The following is a 25,541-nucleotide window of genomic DNA, read 5'->3' as shown; positions in this document are numbered from 1 at the left end:
CAGTGAAGTCAGCTGTTTGGGAATTTGTCTGATTATCAGTTTGGGGGGGGTCGGTGTTAAATAACAAAGGCGGTGTAGGATGGAGAGAGGAGGAGGGAGGGAGCAGTGATGATATGAAGTCAGAATACACATGTGGCAGACATAAGGGGGTCAGACAGGAGCAGCATCAGTCTCTGCTCTGTTTTGTTAATAACGTAGAAAAATAGTTTTGTACAATCAAGCTACATCGACGGACGCTTTACCTCACGTACCCTAAAATGAAAAAGTAGTGACAGTAAGACGGAGGCTGCACATGACACCATGACTGAGTTCACAGCTGTTGCTTTGATTCTAACGTTTAAGACTTTTGGCATCGACTCCGTTTTAATAAATGAGTGCTGGGAGGCGTCGTTTGACTTCAGGAGCTCCTGCAATGCTCCTGCGATGCTCCTGCGATGCTCCTGCGATGCTCTTACTCTGCGGGAGAAAACCAAAAACCAAAAGTAGCAAACATGGAGCGATATGACTCGTTTAGATTTTGGGAAACGTGCATCGACAGGTACAGTGTCCTTTTCCCCGCGTCTTTAAAAATAATTCATGCATAGATCCCCCACTGAGAAAACCCTTTTATATACTTTCTCCTTTGTACACATTTTATATAGAACTATATATAATATCATTTCTCTATATCTATATTTTCAGAAAAATTCTTTCCACACAATAAAAAACAACAATTAAACAAATGCTTCAAACAAAACAACAAAAAGAGAGAAGATGGAAGAAAGAAAATCACGACTGAGGCCAGTTTGGCACTTTGTCATGAGAACATGACAGAACTCTGTTAGTTGACGGTAAATAGCGAAACTCTATTTTTCTTTGGTTTTTCTTCTCCCTCGATGAGAAATGAAACACAGCAGTACTTACTTGGCACCTAAAAATGCTGGTAGAATGAAAGATATCAGTGTTTTCATAGTTATATGTTTAGTGTACGCCTCCCCCTCCAGACTGCTCAGCAGATCGGGAATTTTTAGAGAAGAGCAGGAGGGAGGCGTGTCAAATGAGAGGAAGAGAGCAGTAATAAAACACGGATGTAGAAAAGAGAAGCATAATGTGCACATAACACACAGGAGATGGAAAAAGAGATGACGCCAACGTAAAAAAGAGAAAACAGCGAGGAGCGAGAGAGCATTCGTCCCTTTGACAAATGTTGGAGGTCTTGAGCCTGGAAACAGCAGACCGTCTTTGAAAACAGTATCTTTGAAAGATCTGAGTCACCCACCCCAAACTGCTCATCTGCTGCTGGACACTTCAGTTGCACCTCCACATGCCACCAGTGGAGGGAGCTGCCAAGTTTCACAGCACATGACGCAGCAGGTGTAGTTGCTTTTGGAGAAAGAAGAGAATAAGAGGACAGAACGAAGGCCCACGTCTAGAGGCCTCCCTTCCAGAGCGGAAGCAGAGCCAGTGTTCCTGGTCCCTAGGTGGCGCTGTGTCGGGCCTGTCCCTACTATACCCTGGTGGTGGAGTGGGGGTGGGGCAGGGTGTTGTTGTGGCCGGTGGAGGGGAATGTGTTGAAGGCGTGAAGAGGCTGCATGCTGGTGATGGTGCTGGGGATCACGGTGATGGTGTTTGGCTTCATCAGCGGCACGTTGTCGGGGGCGCGGCGCAGCGCCAGGGTGTAGTCGGGAGGGCAGGCGGGCCGCAGGATGTCGTGGGGTCGCAGGGGCTCCATGTCGTGGTGAGCGTCGTGCTCCCAGTCCTTCATCTGCAGGGACATGATCTCCTCCTCCTGGCTGTGAGCCAGGTCGTTGGCGGGGCCGCCCCGCTGAGGGGACAGCCGGTGCCGGCGCATCTCGTGCCGCTTGTCACGCTTGTAGTAAAGGGCCGCGAAGGCCAGGATGTTGAGGAAGAAGAGCGACGCTCCAACTGCAACTGTCACGCTCAGTTCGGTGGAGTAGTCGCGGGTGTTTCCGGGAAAGAGGTCCTGGGGCGGGCGCTCTGAGCCCTCGGGCTCAGGATCTGATGGGAAGGTAGGGTAAGGATGACGAGTGGTTCGAGGAACGTTGTTTCTGGGCCTCATGGTGCCGGGGTCACGGCCTGCGGGGGAGCGCGTAGTGGTGGGAAAGAGCACGTCGTGCAGGCTGTGAAGATGAGGGACTAATTCCAGCCAAAAGGCCACTTTGTTAGCTCTGTAGTTGTCTCTGACACGAGGTTTCAAACCGATGTGAAGGTACTGCTTGTCCTTCCAGTTGAACTTGGTCCAGATGACCTCCTCGAAGCGGTTGGGCTTGGTATGAATGAACTCGGTGTCCTGAGGGACGGGCAGGTTGGGGTCCCTGGTGGAGCATAAAGGTTAAACGTTTCAGTTCAAAGTTATATTCAGTCTCCATTATAAGTAACATGTGGCATCAATACACTGAATACAGACAGGAGGCCCATTCTCTGTGCAACCTTTAAACTATCTAAGACCAACCGGCTGCTCTGGGATCTGGATGCTTTTGGTGAACCAGTATGTTCAATTCTTCAAAGCCACACGGGAATTAAACTAGCAACCTAGATTCAAGTATTCAAGATGACTAGAAGGCTGTCAGAGAACATACAGTAACGTGTACAGTTTACACTACTGTGACATGAGGCCTACCCAGTCTTTGCGAAGTTAGTCCAGTAAGTCATGACCACAGCGCTCAGCATCACATCGTTCTTGGAGAAGTTGCACGGGAGCAGGTCCGTGGCACCGATCATCGGTACGCCGAACACGTATCTCGTCTCCGTGCGCGGCGTCGGCCCACTCGGGCCGCGTCTCGGTTTGGCAGTGGTGGTAGAACGTGTAAAAGTAAACTGGGGACTGAAACTCAGCATGGAGTTTGGCAGTGGCCACAGCTGGTGCCACCCACTGGTGGTCCGTAAACAGGAAGTGAGTGAGAAATCTAGAGAGGAAAAAAAGTCATATTGATAACAGAAGGAGTGACAGGCAGCAGAGAGGAAGCATGACTGCATTATCCAAACATGTCTGTACTGTGACTGTGGTCCGGCTGTGAGGGGTTCGCAGGCCGATCTGTCAGAAACACCGACACTGAGATTGGGAGCCCACTACCTGGGGGATGATAGCATTACTGCCCACAGAGCCTCAAAGGTTAAGGCGCAGACACGCCGTGATGTGGATGAGTGGCTCTCTTTAGCACGCTCGTCTTGTTTGATGCACTTCACTGGGCTCACATGTTACTGATTCCATTCTTTACTCGCATGTTTTAAACGCTTAAAGCACTTTCACAGCTTTTTATATTCTTTTGAAAATTCATGTGAACTCAAGCTGTCAGAATTGTAATGTAAGCTTTGATAATTGTCCACATTTGTCATTTTGACGATTATCCGTTTATTTTAATGAATACAGCAAACAGAAAAAAACGAACAAATCAACAAACGCGGCTCCTAATGAGACAAAACCTGATGATGCTGCAAAATGCAGTTAAGTGAGAGGAGGCTGTAAAATGGAATAACTGAAAAAGTGGCAGTGTACAGAGGTGGCGTCCTCACCCTCTGGGTAGCCGTAGAGGTTGTCAACAAAGCTGGAGATGGTGTAGTCGAACGCCGCAGCTGAGATGCCGTCGTTGTCCTCACTGTCGTCCACAAACTTCAGCCCCTCTCCCTGGTTCACTCCTATCAAGATGTCATAGTTTAGGAGCTCCCCCTGGTGGAGCAAATAAGGAAGAACATGCTGAGTGCTGGAACAGAGCCTGTGTGCATCACAAGTCTACAACAGGAAGTGCAGCTGAAGCACAGCTTTGTGAATTGGCAGCATTTCATTTCCCAGTAAACAAAATAAAGATTAGCTGTTGCCATGAAATTCCTACTATAAACTGTAAATACTGCAATATATGCAGGGTTCATACACATTTTTAGGGTCAAATTCAAGCACTTTTTAAGCACATTCAAGGTCAATTTTCAAGCTTTTCCAGCACATTACCAAAAAAGAAGCATGTTTCACTTTGCATCACCTCAGTAAGACCTTGTAAAAATTTAAACAAATCATCTGAGGTCGATTTAAATGTCTTTTGTTCCCCTTTTGTTAAAAGAGCAGCACACAAAAATACAGAAAAAGGAAACGGTTGCCTTACATGCATATAGTGTACAAACTCAAAAAACACATTCCTCTTAAAAATGCGCAAATGTGAACAAATCAACTTGTTAGAGATCTTCATCTCCACTGTAAATAAACAACAAGCCAGAGAACAAGAAAACTGCACCAAACACCACAAACACCAACAAATTAATGTCTTCTCATCAGACATTGAAGCTTCTTTCCTGTGTGACATAAAAAATAAGAGACACATGTTTGTTTGTTTTTTTAACTAGTTAAGCACCCACGCTCAGTCATCCACCCATTCACGCACACATTCACGCACTGGTGATGTAGCTACAGCCACCCTGGGGCGCCACCAGGCCCTCTGACCACCACCAGTAGGCAACGGGTGAAGTGTCTTGCCGGGTGAAGTGTCTTGCCCAAGGACACAACGACCGAGACTGTCCAAGCCGGGGCTCGATTACAAGGCGAACTCCTAACTCTTGAGCCACGATCGCCCAGTGGGGACATGGGGACATTTCAATTTCCAGCAGGAAGCTCCCCCTTTTTGTTAAACCCTTTAGATCAGGGGTCGGCAACCTGCGGCTCTTTAGTCCTTATAGTGCGGCTCCGCGTGGTTTGGGGAAATAAATTAGCTGAAGTGTATTTTATTTATGTTAGTTCTTTTTTTAACTTGTAGTTCTAAATTGGAAGATTATTGTGATTTTGCAATATACAAATAAAATTATATTTTGTTATTTTTTCATCGCTCAAAATAAGCGTCACACTCGCGTAAGCCGGTGTACCCGGCGAAACGCCGTGCATTTATCGAGCCTTTCAACCCCAGATAGGCCAATTATGGCTCTTTGGGTCTTAAAGGTTGCTGACCCCTGCTTTAGATGAACAGAGTTTTTTAATTAAATACATAATCTTTAATAAATGTTCTCTTTTATAAAAAGTAGGATAATTAAAAAAAACTTTTATTATACCTCTATTGAGTAGAAAAAAAACTCGTGTTTTCTGTCGTCTGTTATATAATATTAGGGATGTTTGTGACAATTAATTTCTTAATCGGCTGGACTAACCAATAGTCCACAACCAGGAAACACTGAAATTTTACGTTAAGTTTGAAAACAGTTTAAAAAAAAATACCCCATTCCAAAATGTCTTGTGACAATCTCATTGGCTTAGGGAGTGATGATGTCATAGATCTTAAGAATCTTAAGTCCTTTGATGTTTTTCCTTAAGTAGGGGTGAGAAACAGCAAGTTTTAGTTCGTTTCAGCAGCAGCTGTGTTTGCAGCCTACAAAACGTTCACCACAAGCTCTTCAAAGTCATCGTATAGAAACTCCAACATGTTTCCAAGAAAAAAACAACCAATTCCAAAAGATTACGCCGCCTCTCCTTCCTGGCGTGGCCGGCCAATTTCCCCAAATGGCGTCTCATCCTTCCAAAGGGCGTTAGAGGAGAGTAGGAAGGAAAACTACCTTCTCCAGAAAAAAATGCAACAAATTGAAGAAGACAAACTTCAACTGGAGGACAAGTGTAGACGAATGGAAGCCCAAAATAAAGAGCTGGAAGAAAGACAACAGCGCCAGCCGGACATAAAAATTATTAATGAGGGCTGGGGAATCAAGTTTGCTCAGACCCGAGAGCAGATTGTGCACCTCATTAAAGAAAACAGGCAAAAGAGTGCAGAACTAAAAGAAATGACCAACCAGCTCCAAGACAAGAAAACGATGACTGATAAGATACAACGGGATCTCCAATACATGGACCGAAAAAATCGGCTCCTCCAAAGACAGCTCCATGAAGCTGTGGAAGAAAAGAAAGAATTCCTCCAACAGAAGGAAGAGCAGGACAAAAAGCAACGAGACATGCAGCACGAACTGAAGAGCATGCAGGAAAAATACCGCATGCTGAAAGAAAGCCTGGATGAAACACTGCGCCAAAATAAAGACCTTCTTCAACAGAAAGAGCAACAGCAGGAAAGACTGAAAGAAGGAAAACGTATCGTCCAGGACTTTGAGTCTAAAAATCTAAAACTGCAAGAGTTTTGTAATCAGCTGGAGGACAAAGCAACTAAAGTGGAAGAAGAAAAGGACAAACTGGAGAAACGCTGCTCACAGATGCAGAGAAGGATCGATCAGATAGCGAGAAACAACTCCGAGCTCGTTAAGGGGATTTTGGTGGAATTCAATAACTTGAAGCGTGAAAACACTCAAATGCAGGCGCAAAAACAACAAGAAGACAAAATACATGAAGACCTGCAGCTCACGCTCCAAGAAATCCAGAAAAGAAACGAGCAGTTAGAAGACAAGCACAAAGAGGTCCAACAGAGAAATGCAGACATGCACAAGGACAAGCTGATACAGGAGGCAACATCCAAACAACTCAAAGACAAGCTTGAAGAACAACAAGCAACATTGGAAGAGGTGGAACAAAGATGTGAGAAACTTGAAGAACAAAACGCAGAAACCATCGATGAGCTGAGAAATCTCATCCTGGAGAAAAAAGCGCTCGTGGAAAAGTGCATGAAAAAAAAGAGAAAATGGTTCCACTTGTTCCGGAGGAGAGACGCTACTGCTTCCTCACCTGATGTAGCCTCGTCTTGCTCCACCTCTGTTAACCCCCCCAACCAGTCCCGGCCGTTGACTGTCCCCTCCTGAGCCTGGTTCTGCCGGAGGTTCCTGCCCGTTTAAAGGCAGTTTTTCCTCCCCACTGTCGCCAAGTGTTTGCTCAGAGGGGATTGTTGGGCTTTTCTCTCCTCTGCCTTGTTTCTTCATTTACTTGTTTAACTTTTTTCATTATTACTTCATTTTACCTTGTTTCTTCATTTACTTGTTTAACTTTTTTCAACTTATCTAAATAATAAACCAATTAAATTTATCCTTTGAGTATTTTTCATCTCATCTTTACAGAATCTTTCCAAAACATTTTCAAACATTCAGATCTGTCTTTTATTTTCTTCTTGAAGCCTCATAAATGGTGAACTAAAAACCCGGAACATGGTTTGAAACATAGTTTCAGCTGAAACTGGCATAACATGCTGTGTGTGTGTGTGTGTGTGTGTGTGTGTATGTATGTGTGTATGTATGTATGTGTGTGTGTGTGTGTGTGTGTGTGTGTGTGTGTGTGTGTGTGTGTGTGTGTGTGTATGTATGTATGTGTGTGTGTGTGTGTGTGTGTGTGTGACAGGGTATCACTAGTTAGGTCATGTTTAGACTCATTCACTCCAAAATTATTTAGGCCAAATCTTTAAAACAGTGTCATTTCATACACATTTTCAATTCACTTCAATCGCACAAATGCAGAAATAATTATTTGCAGTATCTTATTTATTATGAGAATGTCATGCCTGATCATTTGTACCTACACCACCAAAAATGGGGGCAAAAGGGAGGAGATCATGTTTAATCGGTTATAAGAAAAGGTCAGAAATATAAGTGCCGACATGAGCAGTGTCCACAGAAACCTCTGACTCTCAGCTCAAAGCTCATATAAACCATTTCTACAACCAGCAAACAAACAAAGACACCAAACAGTTAAAAGAGCAGTGACGTCACCACGAATCTGTGGTCTGGTAATATCCATGTTTTGATTGATGATTTTCTGGAGTTAAATGTGAACCGAAGCATATTTTGGGTGTTATATGCTATTAAATACTTTTTAATTTATTTAAAAGTATTTAATAGCATATAACACCCAAAACATGCTGGGTGTGGAAAGAAAAAAATCAGAATTTCCTCTGTTTGAGTCACAGTAACTTTGACATTGTAACATTTGCAGTAAGTCCTAAATGTTCACCTTTAAAATCCCTCCCTCTGTTCATTTTGCCCACATCATGTTTCAGTGGTTGGCCTCAGGTTCTTCAGCTTCCTGACAGTCTGAAGTCAGCTGACAGAGTTTCACCTGCTAAATACACAGAAAATCTTGTTAAAGCCGCACAGTTTGCCCAACAGTAATATTCCCATTAAGCCCTTTCTAAACACTTTATAACAATGTGTCATCACTAAATTATAAACTTCTTCTCCAGATCTGCACGACTGCACTTAGTCACAGACTTTATTTAATTGTCCTGCGGCTGCTATCATATATTTTACCAAACAGTTCTTCTCACACAGTCACAGATATATTTCTCTCAATGCAAACTTCACTCATGTCTCAGACAGGAAACTTGAGTTTTTCTTTTTTTTCTGTCCCCACTCATTCAACTAATTTGCATATTGAGTCACATCTCGAGAAGTTGCCCTGACAACAGAAATGCATATTCAAAACATTGCTGCATAATTCAATTATTATTATTTTATTTTTATTTCTACAGTCGTCACTTCTTTTGCTCAATCAGCTGGAAACCACTTCTAACTCACTATTTTAAACCTGCTTTAAGCTTCTAATCACTGGTTGGTCCTCCCAGTCTCTTTTTCCTTGTCACAAAAGTCGCTGTATTGTCCTGCAACTTCCTGAGTTATTCCTCAGCTTCAGCCTTTAAGTGTGTTAAATCTACACCATTCAGCATTTATGTCATGTATTCACATTCATGAGTGTAAGCATGTCTTCATTGCGTGTATGTTGTGTGTTCATATTAATATTGAGTGTAAGCTGGTCTTCGTTGCCTCGATGTGTTTTTATAATCAGATTTAATTCCTGCATCTTTGCGCTGAACTGTGGATTCAAACTGTCTCACTTCTGATTCTCTCCAAAAACAATTTCACATGTGACAATTTCTACATGTGTGTTTTATATTTTTCTATTCATTTATGTATTATTAGTTTATTTATTTCTTTATCTCTCTCTCTTTCTTTTTTTATTTACCTTTCTGTTGTGATGCTCTGGATGTTTCTAAACCCACAAATTCAGCCTCAATGTTCAACCCAACTTTCCTCTGCTGTCACTTTAACACGTCCAGCCTTCACCTCTCACCGGTCCTCGTCCCCTCTTCTCTCAACTTCCTGTGTGGCCTCCCAAATCAAACACAGGCCCAAATCAGCTGTTTCTTCTTCTCTCTTCATTCTCTCTTCCTCTTTTCAGTCTTTTCTTGGCGCTTAACTCCCAGCATGGCAAATATGAACTCAGACAGTCCCATCCAGTGGTTTCACACAGTCATGTCACTGGTACACTTTCCAGCTTGTAATTCAGAGCGCATGTTTCCATCAACATACATGCTGCTGGACCCTTCAGTGTTGTAGGTCAGGTGCACTGTCTTTTTGCCTGCTGTTAATTCTTCAAGTCCACGGTGTTGTTCTGTCTGTCTTCTGTCTTCATCAGGAGATTAACTGTCCTTTAAGCTTCTTCTCAGGATAAGGACAGGATGAGAGGTGAAGCTGTGACATTTTAAACCAAAGCCTGTTTTCGTCCCAATTCTGTTAATCTATCATTTTTCTGCTGTATTCTTCCAGGAGGTTGAGCAAGTCCATGGGCACCTGTATTAACACACTAAGACATTTATTTAATATCATTTTCATTACTATTACTTTGCACTTTCATTCTCTAATTCCTCTGTTTTCATTTTGAAACGTCTCTCACAAGCTCACAAGCTATATTCAGACTTCCTGCTTCACTTCCTGCCAGACACACACTGCGATTGGTTTATAAAGGCCTCTCTTATTAAAATACATAAAACAGTCTAATCAGAAAATAAGCACTAAGAATATATATTTATCTTGTAACATTGTTTAAGTTAATGAACAATTGTGTTGAAAACTGAGATTACAATATCAATCAAGATCATTATAATGATGGTTTTTGCTGTAATTAATTGTTGTAATTAATGTTGATGTTTACATGATCGAAATAACTTGAACACAAACACAAACAAAGAGGAAGACCGCACTGGAAGGAAACAACTACAAGTCCCAGCATCCTCTGTGTTTAGGGAGCAGCAGTGAAAGTGAAAGTATTGAGCCTCCGTTCAGAGCAGCAGGCGGAGGAAGGTGGAGCTGAGGCAGGTGAGTGTTTACATGAATATGTTTCTTCTTATGACATAAAATAATTCGTGTCTGTGGGTGAAATGTGAGGCCGGTCGGCTCCTCTGAGCGCTGGTTTCCTGTAAGTAGAGAGGAAGTGAGTTTAGCTGAGCCTCCGTTTAGTGTGAGAGAGCAGGAGGAGAGTGAGAGCTGTGCTGAGGCAGGGTGAGTGTTAACACCGCTCTGACATTACTGTGTCTCTGTGGCGGGAACAACAGGCTCCGTCAGTGGAGGCAAAAATAATCAGACTTTGGTTTTTCAAAGGAAACAACTTTATGTCGGAAGTTCCCGCACGCTCATTGGATAACGATGTGTCAATCTCGAGCTATTAGCCAATGAGAGTGCGGATTTACAGAAAGACCCGCCTTTATCACGGGACTTTAAAAACTACAATGGCGACAGAAACTCCGTGAGTGGAGTTCAGGGTGACGTTATGAAACTGTGACGTTTGAGCCACTTCCTGTTCTCAGTCCCAGCGTCCTGATCACCGAGGTTTCTGTTGCTCTGATATCTGATATTGATTATATTGGTAAACAGGCTGTAGCATAAACATCAAACACAGCTGAAGCAGTTTTTGGATGGTTGGCTTCAAATGATCCGTCGGTTTGAAAAGGAAAACCAATTTAAAAAAGGTGAAGCTGATGCAGGGTGAGTGTTAACACCAGGACTTTAGAGGGAAGAAGAGTCACAGCTCAGCATGTTGTTGACAGGTTGTTGTTCAATCGGGGGAAGACATCTGAATCATTGCAGGGGGAATGGCTTTCACAACTTTAATGAATTTACTCTGAGTACATGATTTGCCATAATGATCTATGAGTTTGTTATATGTTAACACATTTCATTGTCTAAAAGGTGTAAAACCGTCCAAATGCCGTGATCCATCCAATCCTTATAAAAGATGGATTTTCTTTTATCGTATACATCTGTTGTTCCAAATCGAATTTGTATGTGGAGAAAAAATATGCTTGTGTATCATTTTCCAGTACTGGAGAACCTGTTTGTGAAAATTGGATAATTTAATTTGGAAATTTCAAAGTCGCACTTTAAAAGAAATTCAATGCCACCCAGCTTCTCCAAAATTACTTTGGGGAAATAAAACCAAATAACGTTTGAATTATTTATGAAAGATTGCAACCATTTGAGTTTGATGGAACCATCATTGCTTCAAAATCAATCGCATTCAAACCTCCTTCTTCAAATGACTTCACTATATCATTCTTCCTAACATAATGTTGCTTGTTTCTCCAAATGTAATTGAAATTAATTCGATTTTTATTATTGATTAGACTATTGGAAACATATAAACATTGTGATGGATAAATCAATCCAGAGATACCTTCTGTTTTAGTAAGCAAGACACGTCCAAAGATGGAGAGGTGTCTTTGTAGCCTGTAATCTTTTTGATTTCTGGGTAATTTGCTCAAAATGTAGATTTTCTCTATTATTTGTGTTCTTTGACATTATAATACCCAAATATTTAATGTCAGTTTTAACAGCTATGTTAAGAGAGCTACTAGGTCACAATCATGAATAGTTAATAATTCTCATTTTCTAATATTCAGGTACAAACCAGAAGCCTTTGAGAAAAGTGAAATTTCATTCATGTTCTATAAAAACTGACGATTCCTCGTCTAACATTAAAGCGTTTAGATGTTCCAAAAGGTAAAGAAACAGAACTATTGAGTCAGAGTATAATAAAGAAATGAAATCTATGAAGTTTTGTTTACCAAAACCAAAATAGGGTAGAGCTTTTAAAATAAAAGGATGTTCGACCGTATCAAATGCCTTATAAAAGTCTAAAAAAAGAATCACACCATCATCTTCAATTAAGTGATTAGGATCCAGTAGATCTAAAACCAATCTAATATTATTGGTCGTAGATTATCGATTAGTCTTTTATCTTTACCAGGTTTGGGAATAAGGGAGATAAGACCCTGTTTCATTGTCGTTGCTAACATTTCATTACTAATGATTTCATTAATAGTTTTGAAGAAAAATTCTTTTATTTCTTTCCAGAAGAATTTATAAAAGATTGCAGTCAAGCCGTCATGACCAGGAGCTTTGATTGATCGATCAATTGATTGATTGATTGATTGATTGATTGATTGATTGATTGATTGATTGATTGATTGTACTTTATTCATCCCGAGGGAAATTGGGTTAAGGCTGCCAGCCGTGCCAGCGCCGTCTTACCCATCCGACCCTACATACATTACACAAACATCACATGGGGAAGACAGGTCAGAGGGGTATAACATGGAAAAGCACAACATGAGGAAAGATAAGGAGAAAAAAATAACTCCCCCCAGACTGAGCTCCAACAGGGAGATCAGTTTGAGAACAGAAAAAAACCCACCTCTGCACATAGCACATGAATGTCCAGAGTTCAGCTGGGACAGTGTCCTTCGCCCTGCCAGGCTAAGTAAACAGTCTTCCAGCCAACCCAGGTGGCCTTGCATAGTATGGGAAGAACAGTCTCAACACAGTCGTTATCAGGGAGTTGTTGTTCAGCTCCAGCCTTGAGACCGCAGCTGGCGCAGAAGGGGTCTCCGCATGAAGTGATGGTGGTTTTTACTGGTTTTACTTACTTTAGCGTGGGACAGACCCGCTCGCCTCGCAAGCAATCGAGCTGTTATTACAGACAAAGCGCAGGCCCCGGTACACAGCCCCTTGAACATCACCTTATTAGGGCGGCATTAGGAAATAGCCCCCCTCCAAAGAATGAATAAATGAATGATGATAATAATAAAATGATTAAAAAGCAGAGCTCAGAGTGGTAGAATGGTCAAACATGGATCCACGGGTGGTTCAACTGCATTTGGTGACGTGACTAAAGCAAATCTTTCAAATAATCCCACCATCAACGGGATGTTGTCTCCTTTACTACGGTTACTTTACTTGGTCACCGTGTGAATTTCTTTGAAATGAACCAAATTCTTTTATTTGTTGGTTGTTGCATATTTAACCTCTACAGTCAGGAAAGGAGGAGATGAGGCCTCAACAATGTTGGGTTGTAGCTGTGCTTCAGGTTAGAGTGAGTGTCCATGAAATAAATGTAAGTCAGTGAACTGGAAACATGACTGTGTTCAAACTTTGTTTTCCTTTTTATAATGAGTCTAATCAAAGGTGGACAGAAGTATCTCCACTGTGACTTTTCTGTGTCACCATCAGAGCTTCTGCACAGTGTTTCTGGGGCAGATAACATTGCAGCATTATGGAGACATTATGGAGACAAAAAGAAAAGCGTCTGGACTTCTTTAAGTTAAACTTAAAGAAGTCCAGACGCTTTTCTTGGACTGTTCAGTGTTGAGTCTCATTCACACACTCCCTCAGACTCTTCACACACACTGATTTGCTGACATAAACACACTCCTGTGTGCTTCACACACACACTGAGGACCATCTACAGACTGTGAGCTCCGTCTTCTTTGTCTTTGGAGCCGAACTCTGACAAAGTTAGGAACAAAACTTTCTCCAGCGTGTGAACTTTCCTCCTAGACTCAGTCTGAGCAGTCAGACCACATATTTCTAAAGCAGCACATGAAGGTGTGGCTCACACACACACAGGTGAAGGAAACAGCTGCAGTATTAAAAACTGCTTCACTGTCTACAAATACATGAACTGAATGTTTCTTTCAGGCTGTAAAAACCTTGTTTATCCTCCATTACAGTCCTGCATTCAGAGCATTACTTCTGTTATATTAGTACATGTATTTTATTCTGATGAACACATGAAACTCTGAGCTGGATTGAATCCATTGAATCAGAGTCCAGGACTCAGACTAAACACACTGAATGTGTCCTGAGCTCGGCCGCTGTTCCACAGTAACTGCTGTCAGAGTCACTGTTACTGAGTTAGCTTAGCTAGCAGGGCAGCTAGCAGTTAGAGTATGAACTCTGTAAGCAGTCAGCTCGGTCCTGGACATGGTTACTGACATAAAGCTGCTCTCTGCAGCCATGTTTGACCTGCTGCTTTGTAGGACTACAGTAATGGAGGATTTGGAGGCTGAACTGGGCTCTGTGACACTTTTTGTAGTGAACTGATGAAAGCTGCGTCTCAGATGGATGTTAGTCCAACACATCAGACACGACCTCTGCAGCTCTCAGTTGATGTGCACATGAATGATTTGTGTTTCCTCTGCAGGTGAAGGTAGAAAGTGTGTGTGAGCTGATGTGAATTGAGCAGCATGGATCAGTGTGAGGACAGAGAGGAGGGAGTCCCTCCCTCTAAAAGCACTCTGTGTGGGGAACATGAGAGCCAGACCAAAGCTCAGAGGTGAGATGACCATCTCTAACTGTCCATGACTCTTCTCCATGTCACAGCTCAGCACTCACATCACTGCTCCATCATTATTCACACTCATACCTCTGTGTGTGTTGTTTTAAAGCCCAGAGCTGTGGGGCGTACCAGGCTCAGCTGGACATAACCCTGAAACTAATCCAGAACCTGGACCTGAACCCAGCTGTGTTTCCTTAAAGAGCAACATGTCGAAGGGTGTTGGTGTAAAATTTAACAAAAGACTGTTATGTGACAAAGAGTAAGCACATTATTTTTATGAGTTTCACATTGTTCATCATGTCTTTAATTTAATATTTCCAGTTTTCCTTCCTGTCTCATGAAGCTGTGACATTTATTGTTTTTCTTTTAGGATCAATAAGAGGCCAGAATCTCCTGGACCTGAACCCAGCTGTGTTTCCTTAAAGAGCAACGTGTCGAAGGGTATTGTTGCTGACTTTAAAGGCTGTTCTTCTGCTGCTGAGAGGTAATGTGTGTCTAGATGTTGTTCCTGACTCTGTATTTTTGAATAAATCCTCATGTTTAATATCAGCTCAGCTCTTTTTCACACATTTCTATGTTGGTATGTGAAGCGGTGTGTGTTGGAGTGTTTCCACAAACACAGCAGTCAGAGTGGAAAGAGTGGATGTTGTAGGAGGTGTTTGTGTAGTGAAGAGGCTGAGTGTCTGTAGGACTCCAGCTGCTCCAGCAGGTGTCTCCTTTGTGCTTTGCTTCAAACACAGTGTAGGGAGGAGCTTCCACTCAGGTGTTTCAGGTGTTGCTGGATGGAGGAGGACAAATAGTTTTTCCCTTCAGTGACACTTCAGCAGCTCAATGTTCTGGGAGATGTTTGTCTTTATGAAGGTTTATGGATTCTTGTTCTTACTTTGGTTAAACTGAGCAATACATTTTCCATCTAACATTTAAAGTAAATTTCCAGGTGAATAAAAGATCTGCAGCTGCAGCCTCTGTGATGTTTCACAGTCTGAAAGTAATAAATTCAACCAGAGTTCAAACAAAGGCTTAATATATGTGTGTGTTTGATATAATGCCAACAAGTACAAACAGGTGTTCTTACAGGTCTTAATCACAGAGGTCTGATAAGTCTGGTGACTTTCACACTCAGCAATTTTGCTGCCTTTTATTTTATATTGGCCTTTTTAAAGCCCTTCAAAGTCTCCCACATTCATACAGAGCTTTTAACACCAAACTCCTTTACAGTCCTTCTCCTCTCACACACGATCACACGACTGATTTGTCTGCAGCAGCTGTGTTACTGCTAGTATTTTATTATGTGTGTAATCTCCTCATATTGTTCCTGTGGTTTAGTTTGACTTCCTTCTGCAAACTCAGCTGCTCTGTTGCTGATACACGTCTCCATGAATATGATTGATCAGATGCTGCCAACACCATGTGTTTCATGTGAGCGCTCAGCTGAAACCCTGGGTTGACTTATCGAGTTAATAACAAGCTTCACGTGACTGTGAATGCTAAAGTGAATCCAGATAAAGGAAAGAGACCCTGCTAATGTTGGACTCACTTCTTAGTGTAGATCCCAGGAGGAAGTTCAACATAGCCATTCTTTGTGCTAGCTCGACCAAACCTGAGACCACAGTGCAGGATAATGATCATCATCTGTCTCTGTCAAGGACATTTAAAATCCACAAATAACAAAAATAATTATATTTGATCATTAAAAATGATGATTAAACAAAGAGTCAAACATACTTAAGTAGAAGGACTGATGTTTGTGTTAAAATACCCTCTTAAAGCTGAAATACTGATTCAACTTCTTTACTCAAGTAAAGGTAAAAGAGTCCAGGCTCTGAAATGTACTCACAGTATTAAAGTAAAAACTCCGTCTTTGAAGGAAATTTCTGCCAGTTTTTGTGCAAAGTTCCCTGAATTTCTACCTCCAACATTAATATGAGAGAATTATCTGAACTTTTATTCTAATGAATTTAATCAGCTTGAACATTTTGTAGCACAAAAGTAGAAAATAGCTCCGTTTGCTGTTGCCTGCATTGTAGATGGGCGGCTTTGCCTCAACACCTAAACAGGAAAATGAGTTTAGTCAAGTATTAAAGTGGGATTGAAGAGGTGAGGAAACCAGAGATCAGGTGTTGTGGTGCAGCATGGTCACAAGAATCATTTAGAAATGGGTCAAAATATTTTCTCTTCTAGATTTTTTGCACACAGTCTGATGTGCTGCTGCTCTGAGGTTTACTGCTCTCTGTGCACTTAGAAAACTGTGAGGTACAAGTAGATTTGACACAAGTTATAATGGCTGATTTCCATATAACGGTGGAATACAGGGACTTAATCGTTAAGTTAGAAGACAGTTTGAAGCCTAATCTTGATAGTAGAGATAGTGTCTGTCTCCTGAATCCAAACTGGAAGCTGGTTCCACAGAAGAGGAGCCTGAAAACTGAAGGCTCTGCCTCCCATTCTACTTTTAAATACTCTAGGAACAACAAGTAGGCCTGCAGAGCGAGAGCGAAGTGCTCTAATAGGGTGATATGGTACTACAAGGTCATTAAGATAAGATGGAGCCTGATTATTTAAGACCTTGTATGTGAGGAGCAGGATTTTGAATTCTGGATTTAACAGGAAGTCAATGAAGGGAAGCCAAAACAGGAGAAATCTGCTCTCTTTCTAGTCCCTGTCAGGACTCTTGCTGCAGCATTTTGGATTAGCTGAAGGCTTTTCAGTGAGTTTTTTGGACATCCTGATAATAATGAATTACAGTCGTCCAGCCTGGAAGTAATAAATGCATGAACTAGTTTTTCAGCGTCACTCTGAGACAGGCTATTTCTAACTTTAGAGATGTTGCACAAATGGAAGAAAGCAGTCTTACATATTTGTTTAATATGTGCGTTGAAGGACATGTCCTGGTCAAAAATGACTCCAAGGTTCCTCACAGTGTTACTGGAGGCCAAGGTAATGCCATCCAGAGTAAGAATCTGCTTAGAGACCATATTTCTAAGCTTTTCAGGGCCGAGTACAATAACCTCAGTTTGATCTGAATGAAGAAGCAGAAAGTTAGCGGCCATCCAGGTCTTTGTGTCTTTAAGACATTCCTGCAGTTTAACTCATTGGTGTGTGTTATCTGGCTTCATGGACAGATAGAGCTGGGTGTGCTATGGCTTCTGATGAGGCTGCCTTGGTGATTTCAACATCCATGTCTGCTGTGACTTTAAACTTCTGGTCAAGGACTTTTTAAATATTATTGACTCTTTTAACTTGACCTAGTGGGTTACTGGTCCCACGCATGAAAAAGGTCACACACTAGACTTGGAGCTTTTCCACGGGCGGGATGTGTGCGTCACTGAAATATCTGAGTTGGGCATCTCTGATCATTTTCCTGTGTTGTTCACTCTGACACTGCGCTGCTCGGTAGATAAGCCGTACGGCTGGGTCTAGGGATGCTTTTTAAGTAAAGGTTTAACTACAGCCAGCTAGGGATGGGTACCGTTTAGATTTGAAAACCTGCTAAATCAGAATCAGTTGCTGATGATGGCTTTTTTCTTTTCCATCAATCACGTATAATCTTAACTCAAAGTGAACATAGACTTGATTGAAGTAACTCAGATCAGCCAATTCAAAATGCTAATTCAATCAAATCTGAGTTTATGGCTAGACTCAGTTTGTTGGCCCTGCACCTTAAAACTATTTCCTGTTTGTCCTTCATGTTTTTTTGATATTGTTTTCACATCTTATGTCACGGCTAGCGGGGTGAGCCATGTTGAATTTAATAAAGGACCCAAGATGCAGACACTGCTGTGAAGTGAGTGAGCTTTATTGAAACGGTGAAGTGCAGTGGAGATGGCCTGTGCAGAAGCTAAGATAACCTCTACTGAAAAAACCAAAAAACTAACCTGAAACCTTAAACGGAGACACGGGGAGACAACACAGACGAACCAGCAACAAGCAGGAGAAAACAAAGGGCTCATATACACAAAAGAGCCATCAGGGAATGAGAAAAGGGAGACACAGCAGGATTCATTGGACATAACCAGACAAGGGGAAGCAAAAGTAGACACACAAACATAGGACATGGCACTGTCAAAATAAAACAGGAAGTGAACACAGAGACACAATACTAACACAGTACAGAGGGAACACAGAAACCAAAACCTCAGAACTAGAAAATCTTAATCAGAATGAAATTGTAACAAAAGACAATAACAATCAAAACAAAACCACTGAGTCCACAGACTCGGGACATACATCGGCTCAAACTGTGGTCATAAATATTTTGTACTTGTAAATCAGACTGTGTAGTTGTGAACTGAGTTTTGTAACATTGTAAAACAAAATATCTGGAAAGTTCATGTTTTTGCGTTCATTGATTTGTGTGTGTAAAAATGTAAAAATGTAATAAATGTAAGAAACATTAGAACTACTTTTGCTGACACAAAGTTTGGCGAGCACTGCAAGTTGTCCCTTTAAACCAGTCACTGATATAAAGAGAGCACCTTGTTCCAGGGCATCTGAGCATGGAGGGAAAGCTTTATGCAGGAGATGGTAAGAGCTGTTGGGACTAAAGAAACTGAGCAGAAAACTACAGACATCTGGAAACTGAGTTGTTAATTATCAGTGGGATCAGCAGGACTAGCAAAGCTCCACCATGACAGTCATCTGATTGACTGAACCCATCCAAACATCACTTCATGGACCTTTAGCTTGTGTCTGTGTGTGGACAGACATAACATGAGCTAATTATACATTACTCCTCCACAGAGTGGACCAGCAGAGAGCAGAGGTTTCCACTGGTCAGTCTGCACAGCAACATCAAACACACCTGGACTCTGTGGTTATGGTTTGTAGTACTACGTTTACATTTGTTCTTTTCAGTCACCTCTATGCTGCACTTTGTGGACCAGAGGATTGTCAGTGTGTCCAACATAAGTCAGAGTTTGGGCTCCATGATTTCAGTCAGATTGGGGTGACTGTAGCTCAGGAGGGGAGCAGGTCAGCTACTAGTCAGAAGGTTTGTGAATCAAACCCTGGCTGGCAAATGTACTGGGTAACGTACTAAACCCAAGCTGCCCTCTGATGCATCCATCAGAGTGTGAAAGAAAGTATTTAAGCATAGAACAATGTGCTTGGTTGAATGAGGCATGTTGTATAAAATGCTTTGTGTGTACAGAGAATCAAAGAGAGCTATATAAGAACCAGTCCATTTACCACTGGGTAATTCATATAGTCTTCTTTTCCAGCGGCTGGAGGACAACATCACCATGTTTGTGAAGAATGAGCTGGAGAAAATCAAGAAGGTTCTGTGTCCAGATCACCCAGAAACCATAAAAAGCCAGAAGGAGGATGAGGAGATGTTTGAAGGTGAGGATGAAGATGAAAGAAAGAGCTGCAGAGAAGCATTTCTGAAGATCACACTCCACTTCTTGAGGAGACTTAAGCAGCATGAGATGGCTGACCATCTGCAGAGCAGTAAGAGAACTTCTCTAAAGACTGAATATTGATCTTTCCTAATAGCTCAAGAAATGGACCAATAGACATTCATCCTTTCAGGGTACTGAAAGGCTATGATATTTATTATATAATATTTTTTTCTGAATTTCTTACTTTCAGAATTTGCTCCACTCTGTAAACGTGAACTTAAAGCCCAACTGAAGAAGAAGTTCCAGTGTGTGTTTGAGGGCATTGCTAAAGCAGGAAGCCCAACCCTCCTGAACCAGATCTACACAGAGCTCTACATCACAGAGGGAGGGACTGCAGAGGTCAATGAGGAACATGAGGTCAGACAGATTGAAACAGCATCCAGGAAACCAGACAGACCAGAAACAACAATCAGACAAGAAGACATCTTTAAAGCCTCACCTGGAAGAGACGAACCAATCAGAACAGTGCTGACAAAGGGAGTGGCTGGCATTGGGAAAACAGTCTTAACACAGAAATACAGCCTGGACTGGGCTGAAGACAAAGCCAACCAGGACATCCAGTTCATATTTCCATTCACTTTCAGAGAGCTGAATGTGCTGAAAGAGGAAAAGTTCAGCTTGGTGGAACTTGTTCATCACTTCTTTAATCAAACTAACGAATCAGGAATCTGCAGGCTTGAAGACTTCCAGGTTGTGTTCATACTTGATGGTCTGGATGAGTGTCGACTTAATTTGGACTTCAACAAAACTAAAATCCTGACTGAAACAAGAAAGTCCACCTCATTGGATGAGCTGCTGACAAACCTCATCAGAGGGAACCTGCTCCCTTCTGCTCGCCTTTGGATAACAACACGACCTGCAGCAGCCAATCAGATCCCTCCTCAGTGTGTCGACATGGTGACAGAGGTCAGAGGGTTCACTGACCCACAGAAGGAGGAGTACTTCAGGAAGAGATTCAGAGATGAGGAGCAGGCCAGCAGGATCATCTCCCACATCAAGAAAGCTCGAAGCCTCCACATCATGTGTCACATCCCAGTCTTCTGCTGGATCACTGCTACAGTTCTGGAGGATGTGCTGGAAACCAGAGAGGGAGGAGAGCTGCCCAACACCCTGACTGAGATGTACATCCACTTCCTGGTGGTTCAGGCCAAAGTGAAGAAGGTCAAGTATGATGGAGGAGCTGAGACAGATCCACACTGGAGTCCAGAGAGCAGGAAGATGATTGAGTCACTGGGAAAACTGGCTTTTGATCAGCTGCAGAAAGGAAACCTGATCTTCTATGAACCAGACCTGACAGAGTGTGGCATCGATATCAGAGCAGCCTCAGTGTACTCAGGAGTGTTCACACAGATCTTTAAAGAGGAGAAACAACTGTACCAGAACAAGGTGTTCTGCTTTGTTCATCTCAGTGTTCAGGAGTTTCTGGCTGCTCTTCATGTCCACCTGACCTTCATCAACTCTGGACTCAATCTGCTGGAAGAGCAAGAAACAAGCTCTCAGACAGAGAAATACTTCTACCAGTGTGCTGTGGACAAGGCCTTACAGAGCCCCAATGGACACCTGGACTTGTTCCTTCGTTTTCTCTTGGGTCTGAAGACTAATCAAACTCGTTTGCAAGGCCTGATGACACAGACAGGAAGTAGCTCACAGACCAATCAAGAAGCAGTTCAGTACATCAAGGAGAAGCTCAGTGAGAATCTGTCTGCAGAGAAAAGCATCAATCTGTTTCACTGTCTGAATGAACAGAATGATCGTTCTCTACTGGAGGAGATCCAACAGTCCCTGAGATCAGGACGTCTCTCCACAGATAAACTGTCTCCTGCTCAGTGGTCAGCTCTGGTCTTCATCTTACTGTCATCAGAAAAAGATCTGGATGTGTTTGACCTGCAGAAATACTTTGCTTCAGAGGAGGCTCTTCTGAGGCTGCTGCCAGTGGTCAAAGTCTCTAAAAAAGCTCTGTAAGTTATAAAGTTTTTATTATTTAATTTGGTTGGTATGTTATGAAAAACACACTGCCATCAACTTCTGTTTTGTTTTTGTCAAAATCACTGTAATATAATCACTGTACCTTTATATACACGTGACTTGTATTAATGCTGCTGCCCTCTTGTGGCTAAAGTGTAATTATGTTCTTGTTATTAGGGAGGATTTGAGAGTAACGTGCCAAGAGAGTCAGCACCTTCGCTTTAGCTTAAAAAATCCAAATTCTTATGTCATCAGTTATAGTTGCATGTATTCATTATCATAATTTAACCTTTAATATTGATGTCTTAAATTTATTTTGAGTAAACTAATGTTAAGGTTCAAATATTGGGGAAGGAGAGTACAAACAACCATGGTCCAGAACTTGGTCAAACGATTTTAATGAAATACACCCGTGGGAAGACCAGCTCCGTTCGCAGACCGGGCTGATCTCCGACTTAATCAAAGCATAAACAGATATTTTATACCATCAGGGCTTGAATTTAATGACGCCCCCTCATACGTCACAAACAGAATATATGCAGACGTCAAATCAAAACCACAATGACTTTTAACACAGTTTAAAAGAACATTATCTCCTATCTTCATGGCAGGTACTTCCTGTCACTGCCGGATGCTCGCTTATCATCTTGACACATCAGCAGCAGTTCTGCGACAAACTGCTCTTTTGCAACCCCGAGCAAAACATGATTAAACTTCCACCTATAAATGATTCTCTTTAACTAAGTGTGTGCCTCGTCCTTAAAGGCTCCTCAAAATAACCTGCACGTAGACTCTGCTTTCGGTTTCAGTTCTGCAAAAGGCACACTCTTCAAACCTGCAACTTCCTGTCAGCCTGCAACTTAGTCTTTCTGAAAGACACACACTGTTTAAACATCTGAATGCAATATCAATTCTGTAGATTATATTATTAATGCAATGGTAATGATGATGATTATTAACAATAGCAGCAAAATATCTCTCCAATCTCAATACTCCCTCTCTCGACCTCTGGAACACCAGAGGTCACAATACATTGTGTTGGGTCACTCCTCGGCCCACTCAGCTGCTTCCATGTCCATCCATGGCATCATGGACATCGGGGTCACCACTCCCGCTCTGACCCTCTCTAGCCGTCCTCTGGCTCAGCAAATCAGACAACCTCATGTCATCTAAGTGGTCCAGTAATAAACACCAGCTCCCCCTCGAGAACACTCCATGCGTAAGATTAGGTTTTTTCTGCGTCCCTCTCTTGTGGTCCATCATGCCTCGGGCCTCCAGGATCCTCACCCCCCTGTGGTCGCCGAGATCTTCTGTAAAGCAAACAAAACACCTTTTCCTGCACCTCCCTAACTTATCATCTTTGGGACTCTTTAATCAAAAGCCTGATCCTAATTATCTTCTTGACTTATTGACTTGTATTTATATATATTCTTCAACGTTACTCATCATTTTAAAACTCTTAAAACGCTGCTTTCACGTCCCTGCATGCGTTTCCTGTCGCTTGCCTTATCTAATCATCAACATCCTGTACACAGAAGTCTCGCTGCTGCAAGGCCTCCACTCTGACCTAGAATCTCCTTTCACAAGAAAATCATTATAAGCGCCTATTCTACTAAAAGATCCAAAAAAAACAACCACTTTAATCAATTAAGTTTAAACATATAAGCAATTACTCCTGCATACATTTTATCACAGCTAAACGCTGCCTTGAAACAACTCCTGTGTGTTAACACTAACTTCATTTTAAAACTCACATTTCCTATGTTATAGCCTGTTTTTGGTATAGCCTTTTTATTTCATCTTGCTCCTTTGATGTAACAATACCTTCTCATTCTAGTTTATCAGACTTAACCAAAATATATGCTTTCCTTCCTTTGGTCCTTCTCTAAAGCAAGAAACTCCTATTCAGTTCCTCTTTTCTGTCACTTGTTACAGGGCCAGCTCAAGTTCAGTTAAACGCTAAATTAATTTGAGGCCTTTTGCCTGGAATCAATACTGTCATGTGTGTTTATGGACTCTGTGTCTGTAAGCGTGTGCAATCCTTCAATAACTCATATCATCCTCACAGTAGATTGGCTAATCATAGCGCTAGCCAAAGGCTCGTGACCCACAAGAGACGAATTGAGCCACAACTCCCTTAAAGGCACAAAATGCAATATGTATAAAAAGTCATTTCTACGTATAAGCTCTCCCCTTTATCCTAAAAATAAATCTATGTAATATCTGTATGTGTGTCTTCTATTCATTAATGTAATTGTCAGTTATTTTCTCTCTTTATTTTACCTTCTTTTTGTTTACCTCTTTGTTTGTGACGTGGACATCCCTAAACCATCCTGAGTTCCGGCTTCAATTTCAACCCAATTGTACCCTCTATTCTCGCAGTCGAACTCGTCTGGGCTTCACCTTCCCACTGGCCCCTGTGCCCTTCTCTTAGTGTCCTTTGTTGTCTTGTGATCCCCAGCAAACACAGTCTGTTTCTTCTCTGTTTCTTCTCCGTTGCTCTTTTCAGTATTTTCCTTTTAGATTAAATCCCAGCCTGGCAAAATATCCCATTCAGTGTCTTTAAACAGTTATGTCACACTGTTCTTACCAGCCTGCAGTTCACCGTGCATTTTCCATCACGTGCTTTTCTTCCATGCTGCTGCTGGTATCGTCAGTGTAGTTTCAGTTGCACTGTCTTTTGCCTGCTGTTAATTCTTGAAGTCCACGATGTTCTGTCGGTCTTCATCAGGAGATTAACTGTCCTATGAGCTTCTTCTCAGGATCGGGACAAGTGGGAGGTCAAGCTGTAAAATTTTAAGCCAAAATCTGGCCTGTTTTCCTCCCAATTCTGTTAATCAATGGTTTTGTACTCAAGATTCTAGGTTGAAAGAAGTCCACCTGTATTGACACACTAAAGCATACAATTAATATCCTTTTCATTTCTTTTCTTAAAACCTCCATTTGCTTCATCTGCCTGGAGTTTAACTCGTATGTGTCATGGTCCTGGGCCATGTTGGCCCAGTGTTCTTAGTTTCCTTGTATGTTTGTATTTTGTTCCTTGCTTAGGCCATGTTTTCTGAGTTGCCCTGTTGTGTTGTTCCCTAAGTGTTCTCCCTTCATGGCTCTTACCCCCTGTGTGCCCCTCTGTGTATCTGTGAGCCCTCGTCTCTCCTTATGTTTTATTCCATGCTTCCCCTGCCCATTATGTCTAAGTTCTCCCCGTGCTCTCTCTTCCCCCCTGTGTGCCCTCTATGTATTTATGAGCCCTCGTCCCCTTTTCGTGTTTATTCCGTGTCTCCCCTGCCTGTTACGTTGGTGTTCTACTCGTGCTCTCTCTCCTCCTGTCTGAACCTCTGTACTTCCTGTTTCACCTCTCCCGTCAGTGTTCAGTTCACCCCGCCCTGTCTCGTTATGATTATCAGTGTCACCTGTGTTCCCCGTGTGTTCCCACTTCCCTCGTTAACCCTCTGTGTATTTCTGTCTGCGTCTCCCTCTGTTCAGCGTGACGTCGTCCCTCATGTTGTGTGGATCTCCCTGTGTCTCTCTGCGTATGTTAGTTTACTTTTCCCAGTTTAGTTTTGTATTTCCTATGTTCTGCCATTCCAGCATTAAAGCTGTGATTTTGAGTTCATCCCCGTGTCTGTGAGTTTTGCGTTTGGGTCCTCCTCCTGCCTGCCACACAGCCGAGCCCTGACAGTACGACGTCACCAGACATGGACCCAGCAGGCTCCTCCCGGGAAAGCGATTTGGCCCGCATCTTCGGCCTGTGGGAGCGAGTTTCCCACGCCTCGGACATTAAAACCATGTCCATTGGGATAAACGCCATCGAGGCTATTCTCAAAGGGAATCCCCATCTCCACGAGCTCTCAGGATTTTCGGGCCTACTGTCCAATCTGCAGAAAGCCAAGGAG

At 42.3% G+C, this 25,541-nt stretch overlaps 2 protein-coding genes and 1 pseudogene across 3 annotated transcripts in view; 2 read left to right on the top strand and 1 right to left on the bottom strand.

The window, feature by feature from the left end:
- LOC308407468 (NACHT, LRR and PYD domains-containing protein 12-like) overlaps positions 1–25,541 on the top strand; it is a gene marked incomplete at its 5' end in the record, with an annotated part of 115,605 nt that overhangs the window by 28,280 nt on the left and 61,784 nt on the right. The window lies entirely within an intron of this gene.
- LOC308399841 (neuroligin-2-like) lies at positions 470–5,396 on the bottom strand (annotated as a pseudogene). The gene is made up of 4 exons: positions 5,358–5,396; positions 3,497–3,667; positions 2,621–2,946; positions 470–2,315 (listed from the first exon to the last, which is right to left on the bottom strand). The product of its transcript is annotated as a neuroligin-2-like (transcript).
- On the top strand, positions 19,587–22,314 carry LOC308393988 (protein NLRC3-like). The gene is made up of 3 exons (XM_080878070.1): positions 19,587–19,732; positions 19,874–21,641; positions 22,260–22,314. The coding sequence occupies exons 1-3, from the start codon at positions 19,615–19,617 to the stop codon at positions 22,297–22,299; spliced, it is 1,926 nt and encodes a 641-aa protein (XP_080734196.1). The 5' UTR covers positions 19,587–19,614; the 3' UTR covers positions 22,300–22,314.

The sequence above is a fragment of the Rhamphochromis sp. 'chilingali' genome, assembly GCF_963969265.1.
Source record: "Rhamphochromis sp. 'chilingali' genome assembly, chromosome: 1".
In the NCBI taxonomy this organism is placed as follows: domain Eukaryota; kingdom Metazoa; phylum Chordata; class Actinopteri; order Cichliformes; family Cichlidae; genus Rhamphochromis; species Rhamphochromis sp. 'chilingali'.
The sequence above is the reverse complement of the archived record's forward strand: the minus strand, read 5'-3'. Positions and strand labels throughout refer to the sequence as shown.

Coding starts and splice junctions, on each gene's coding strand:
- LOC308393988 (XM_080878070.1), top strand. CDS start 19,615: ATGTTTGAAGGTGAGGATGAAGATGAAAGAAAGAGCTGCAGAGAAGCA. Junction 19,733..19,873: donor GGCTGACCATCTGCAGAGCA/GTAAGAGAACTT, acceptor TCTTACTTTCAG/AATTTGCTCCACTCTGTAAA. Junction 21,642..22,259: donor AAAGTCTCTAAAAAAGCTCT/GTAAGTTATAAA, acceptor TCTTCATGGCAG/GTACTTCCTGTCACTGCCGG.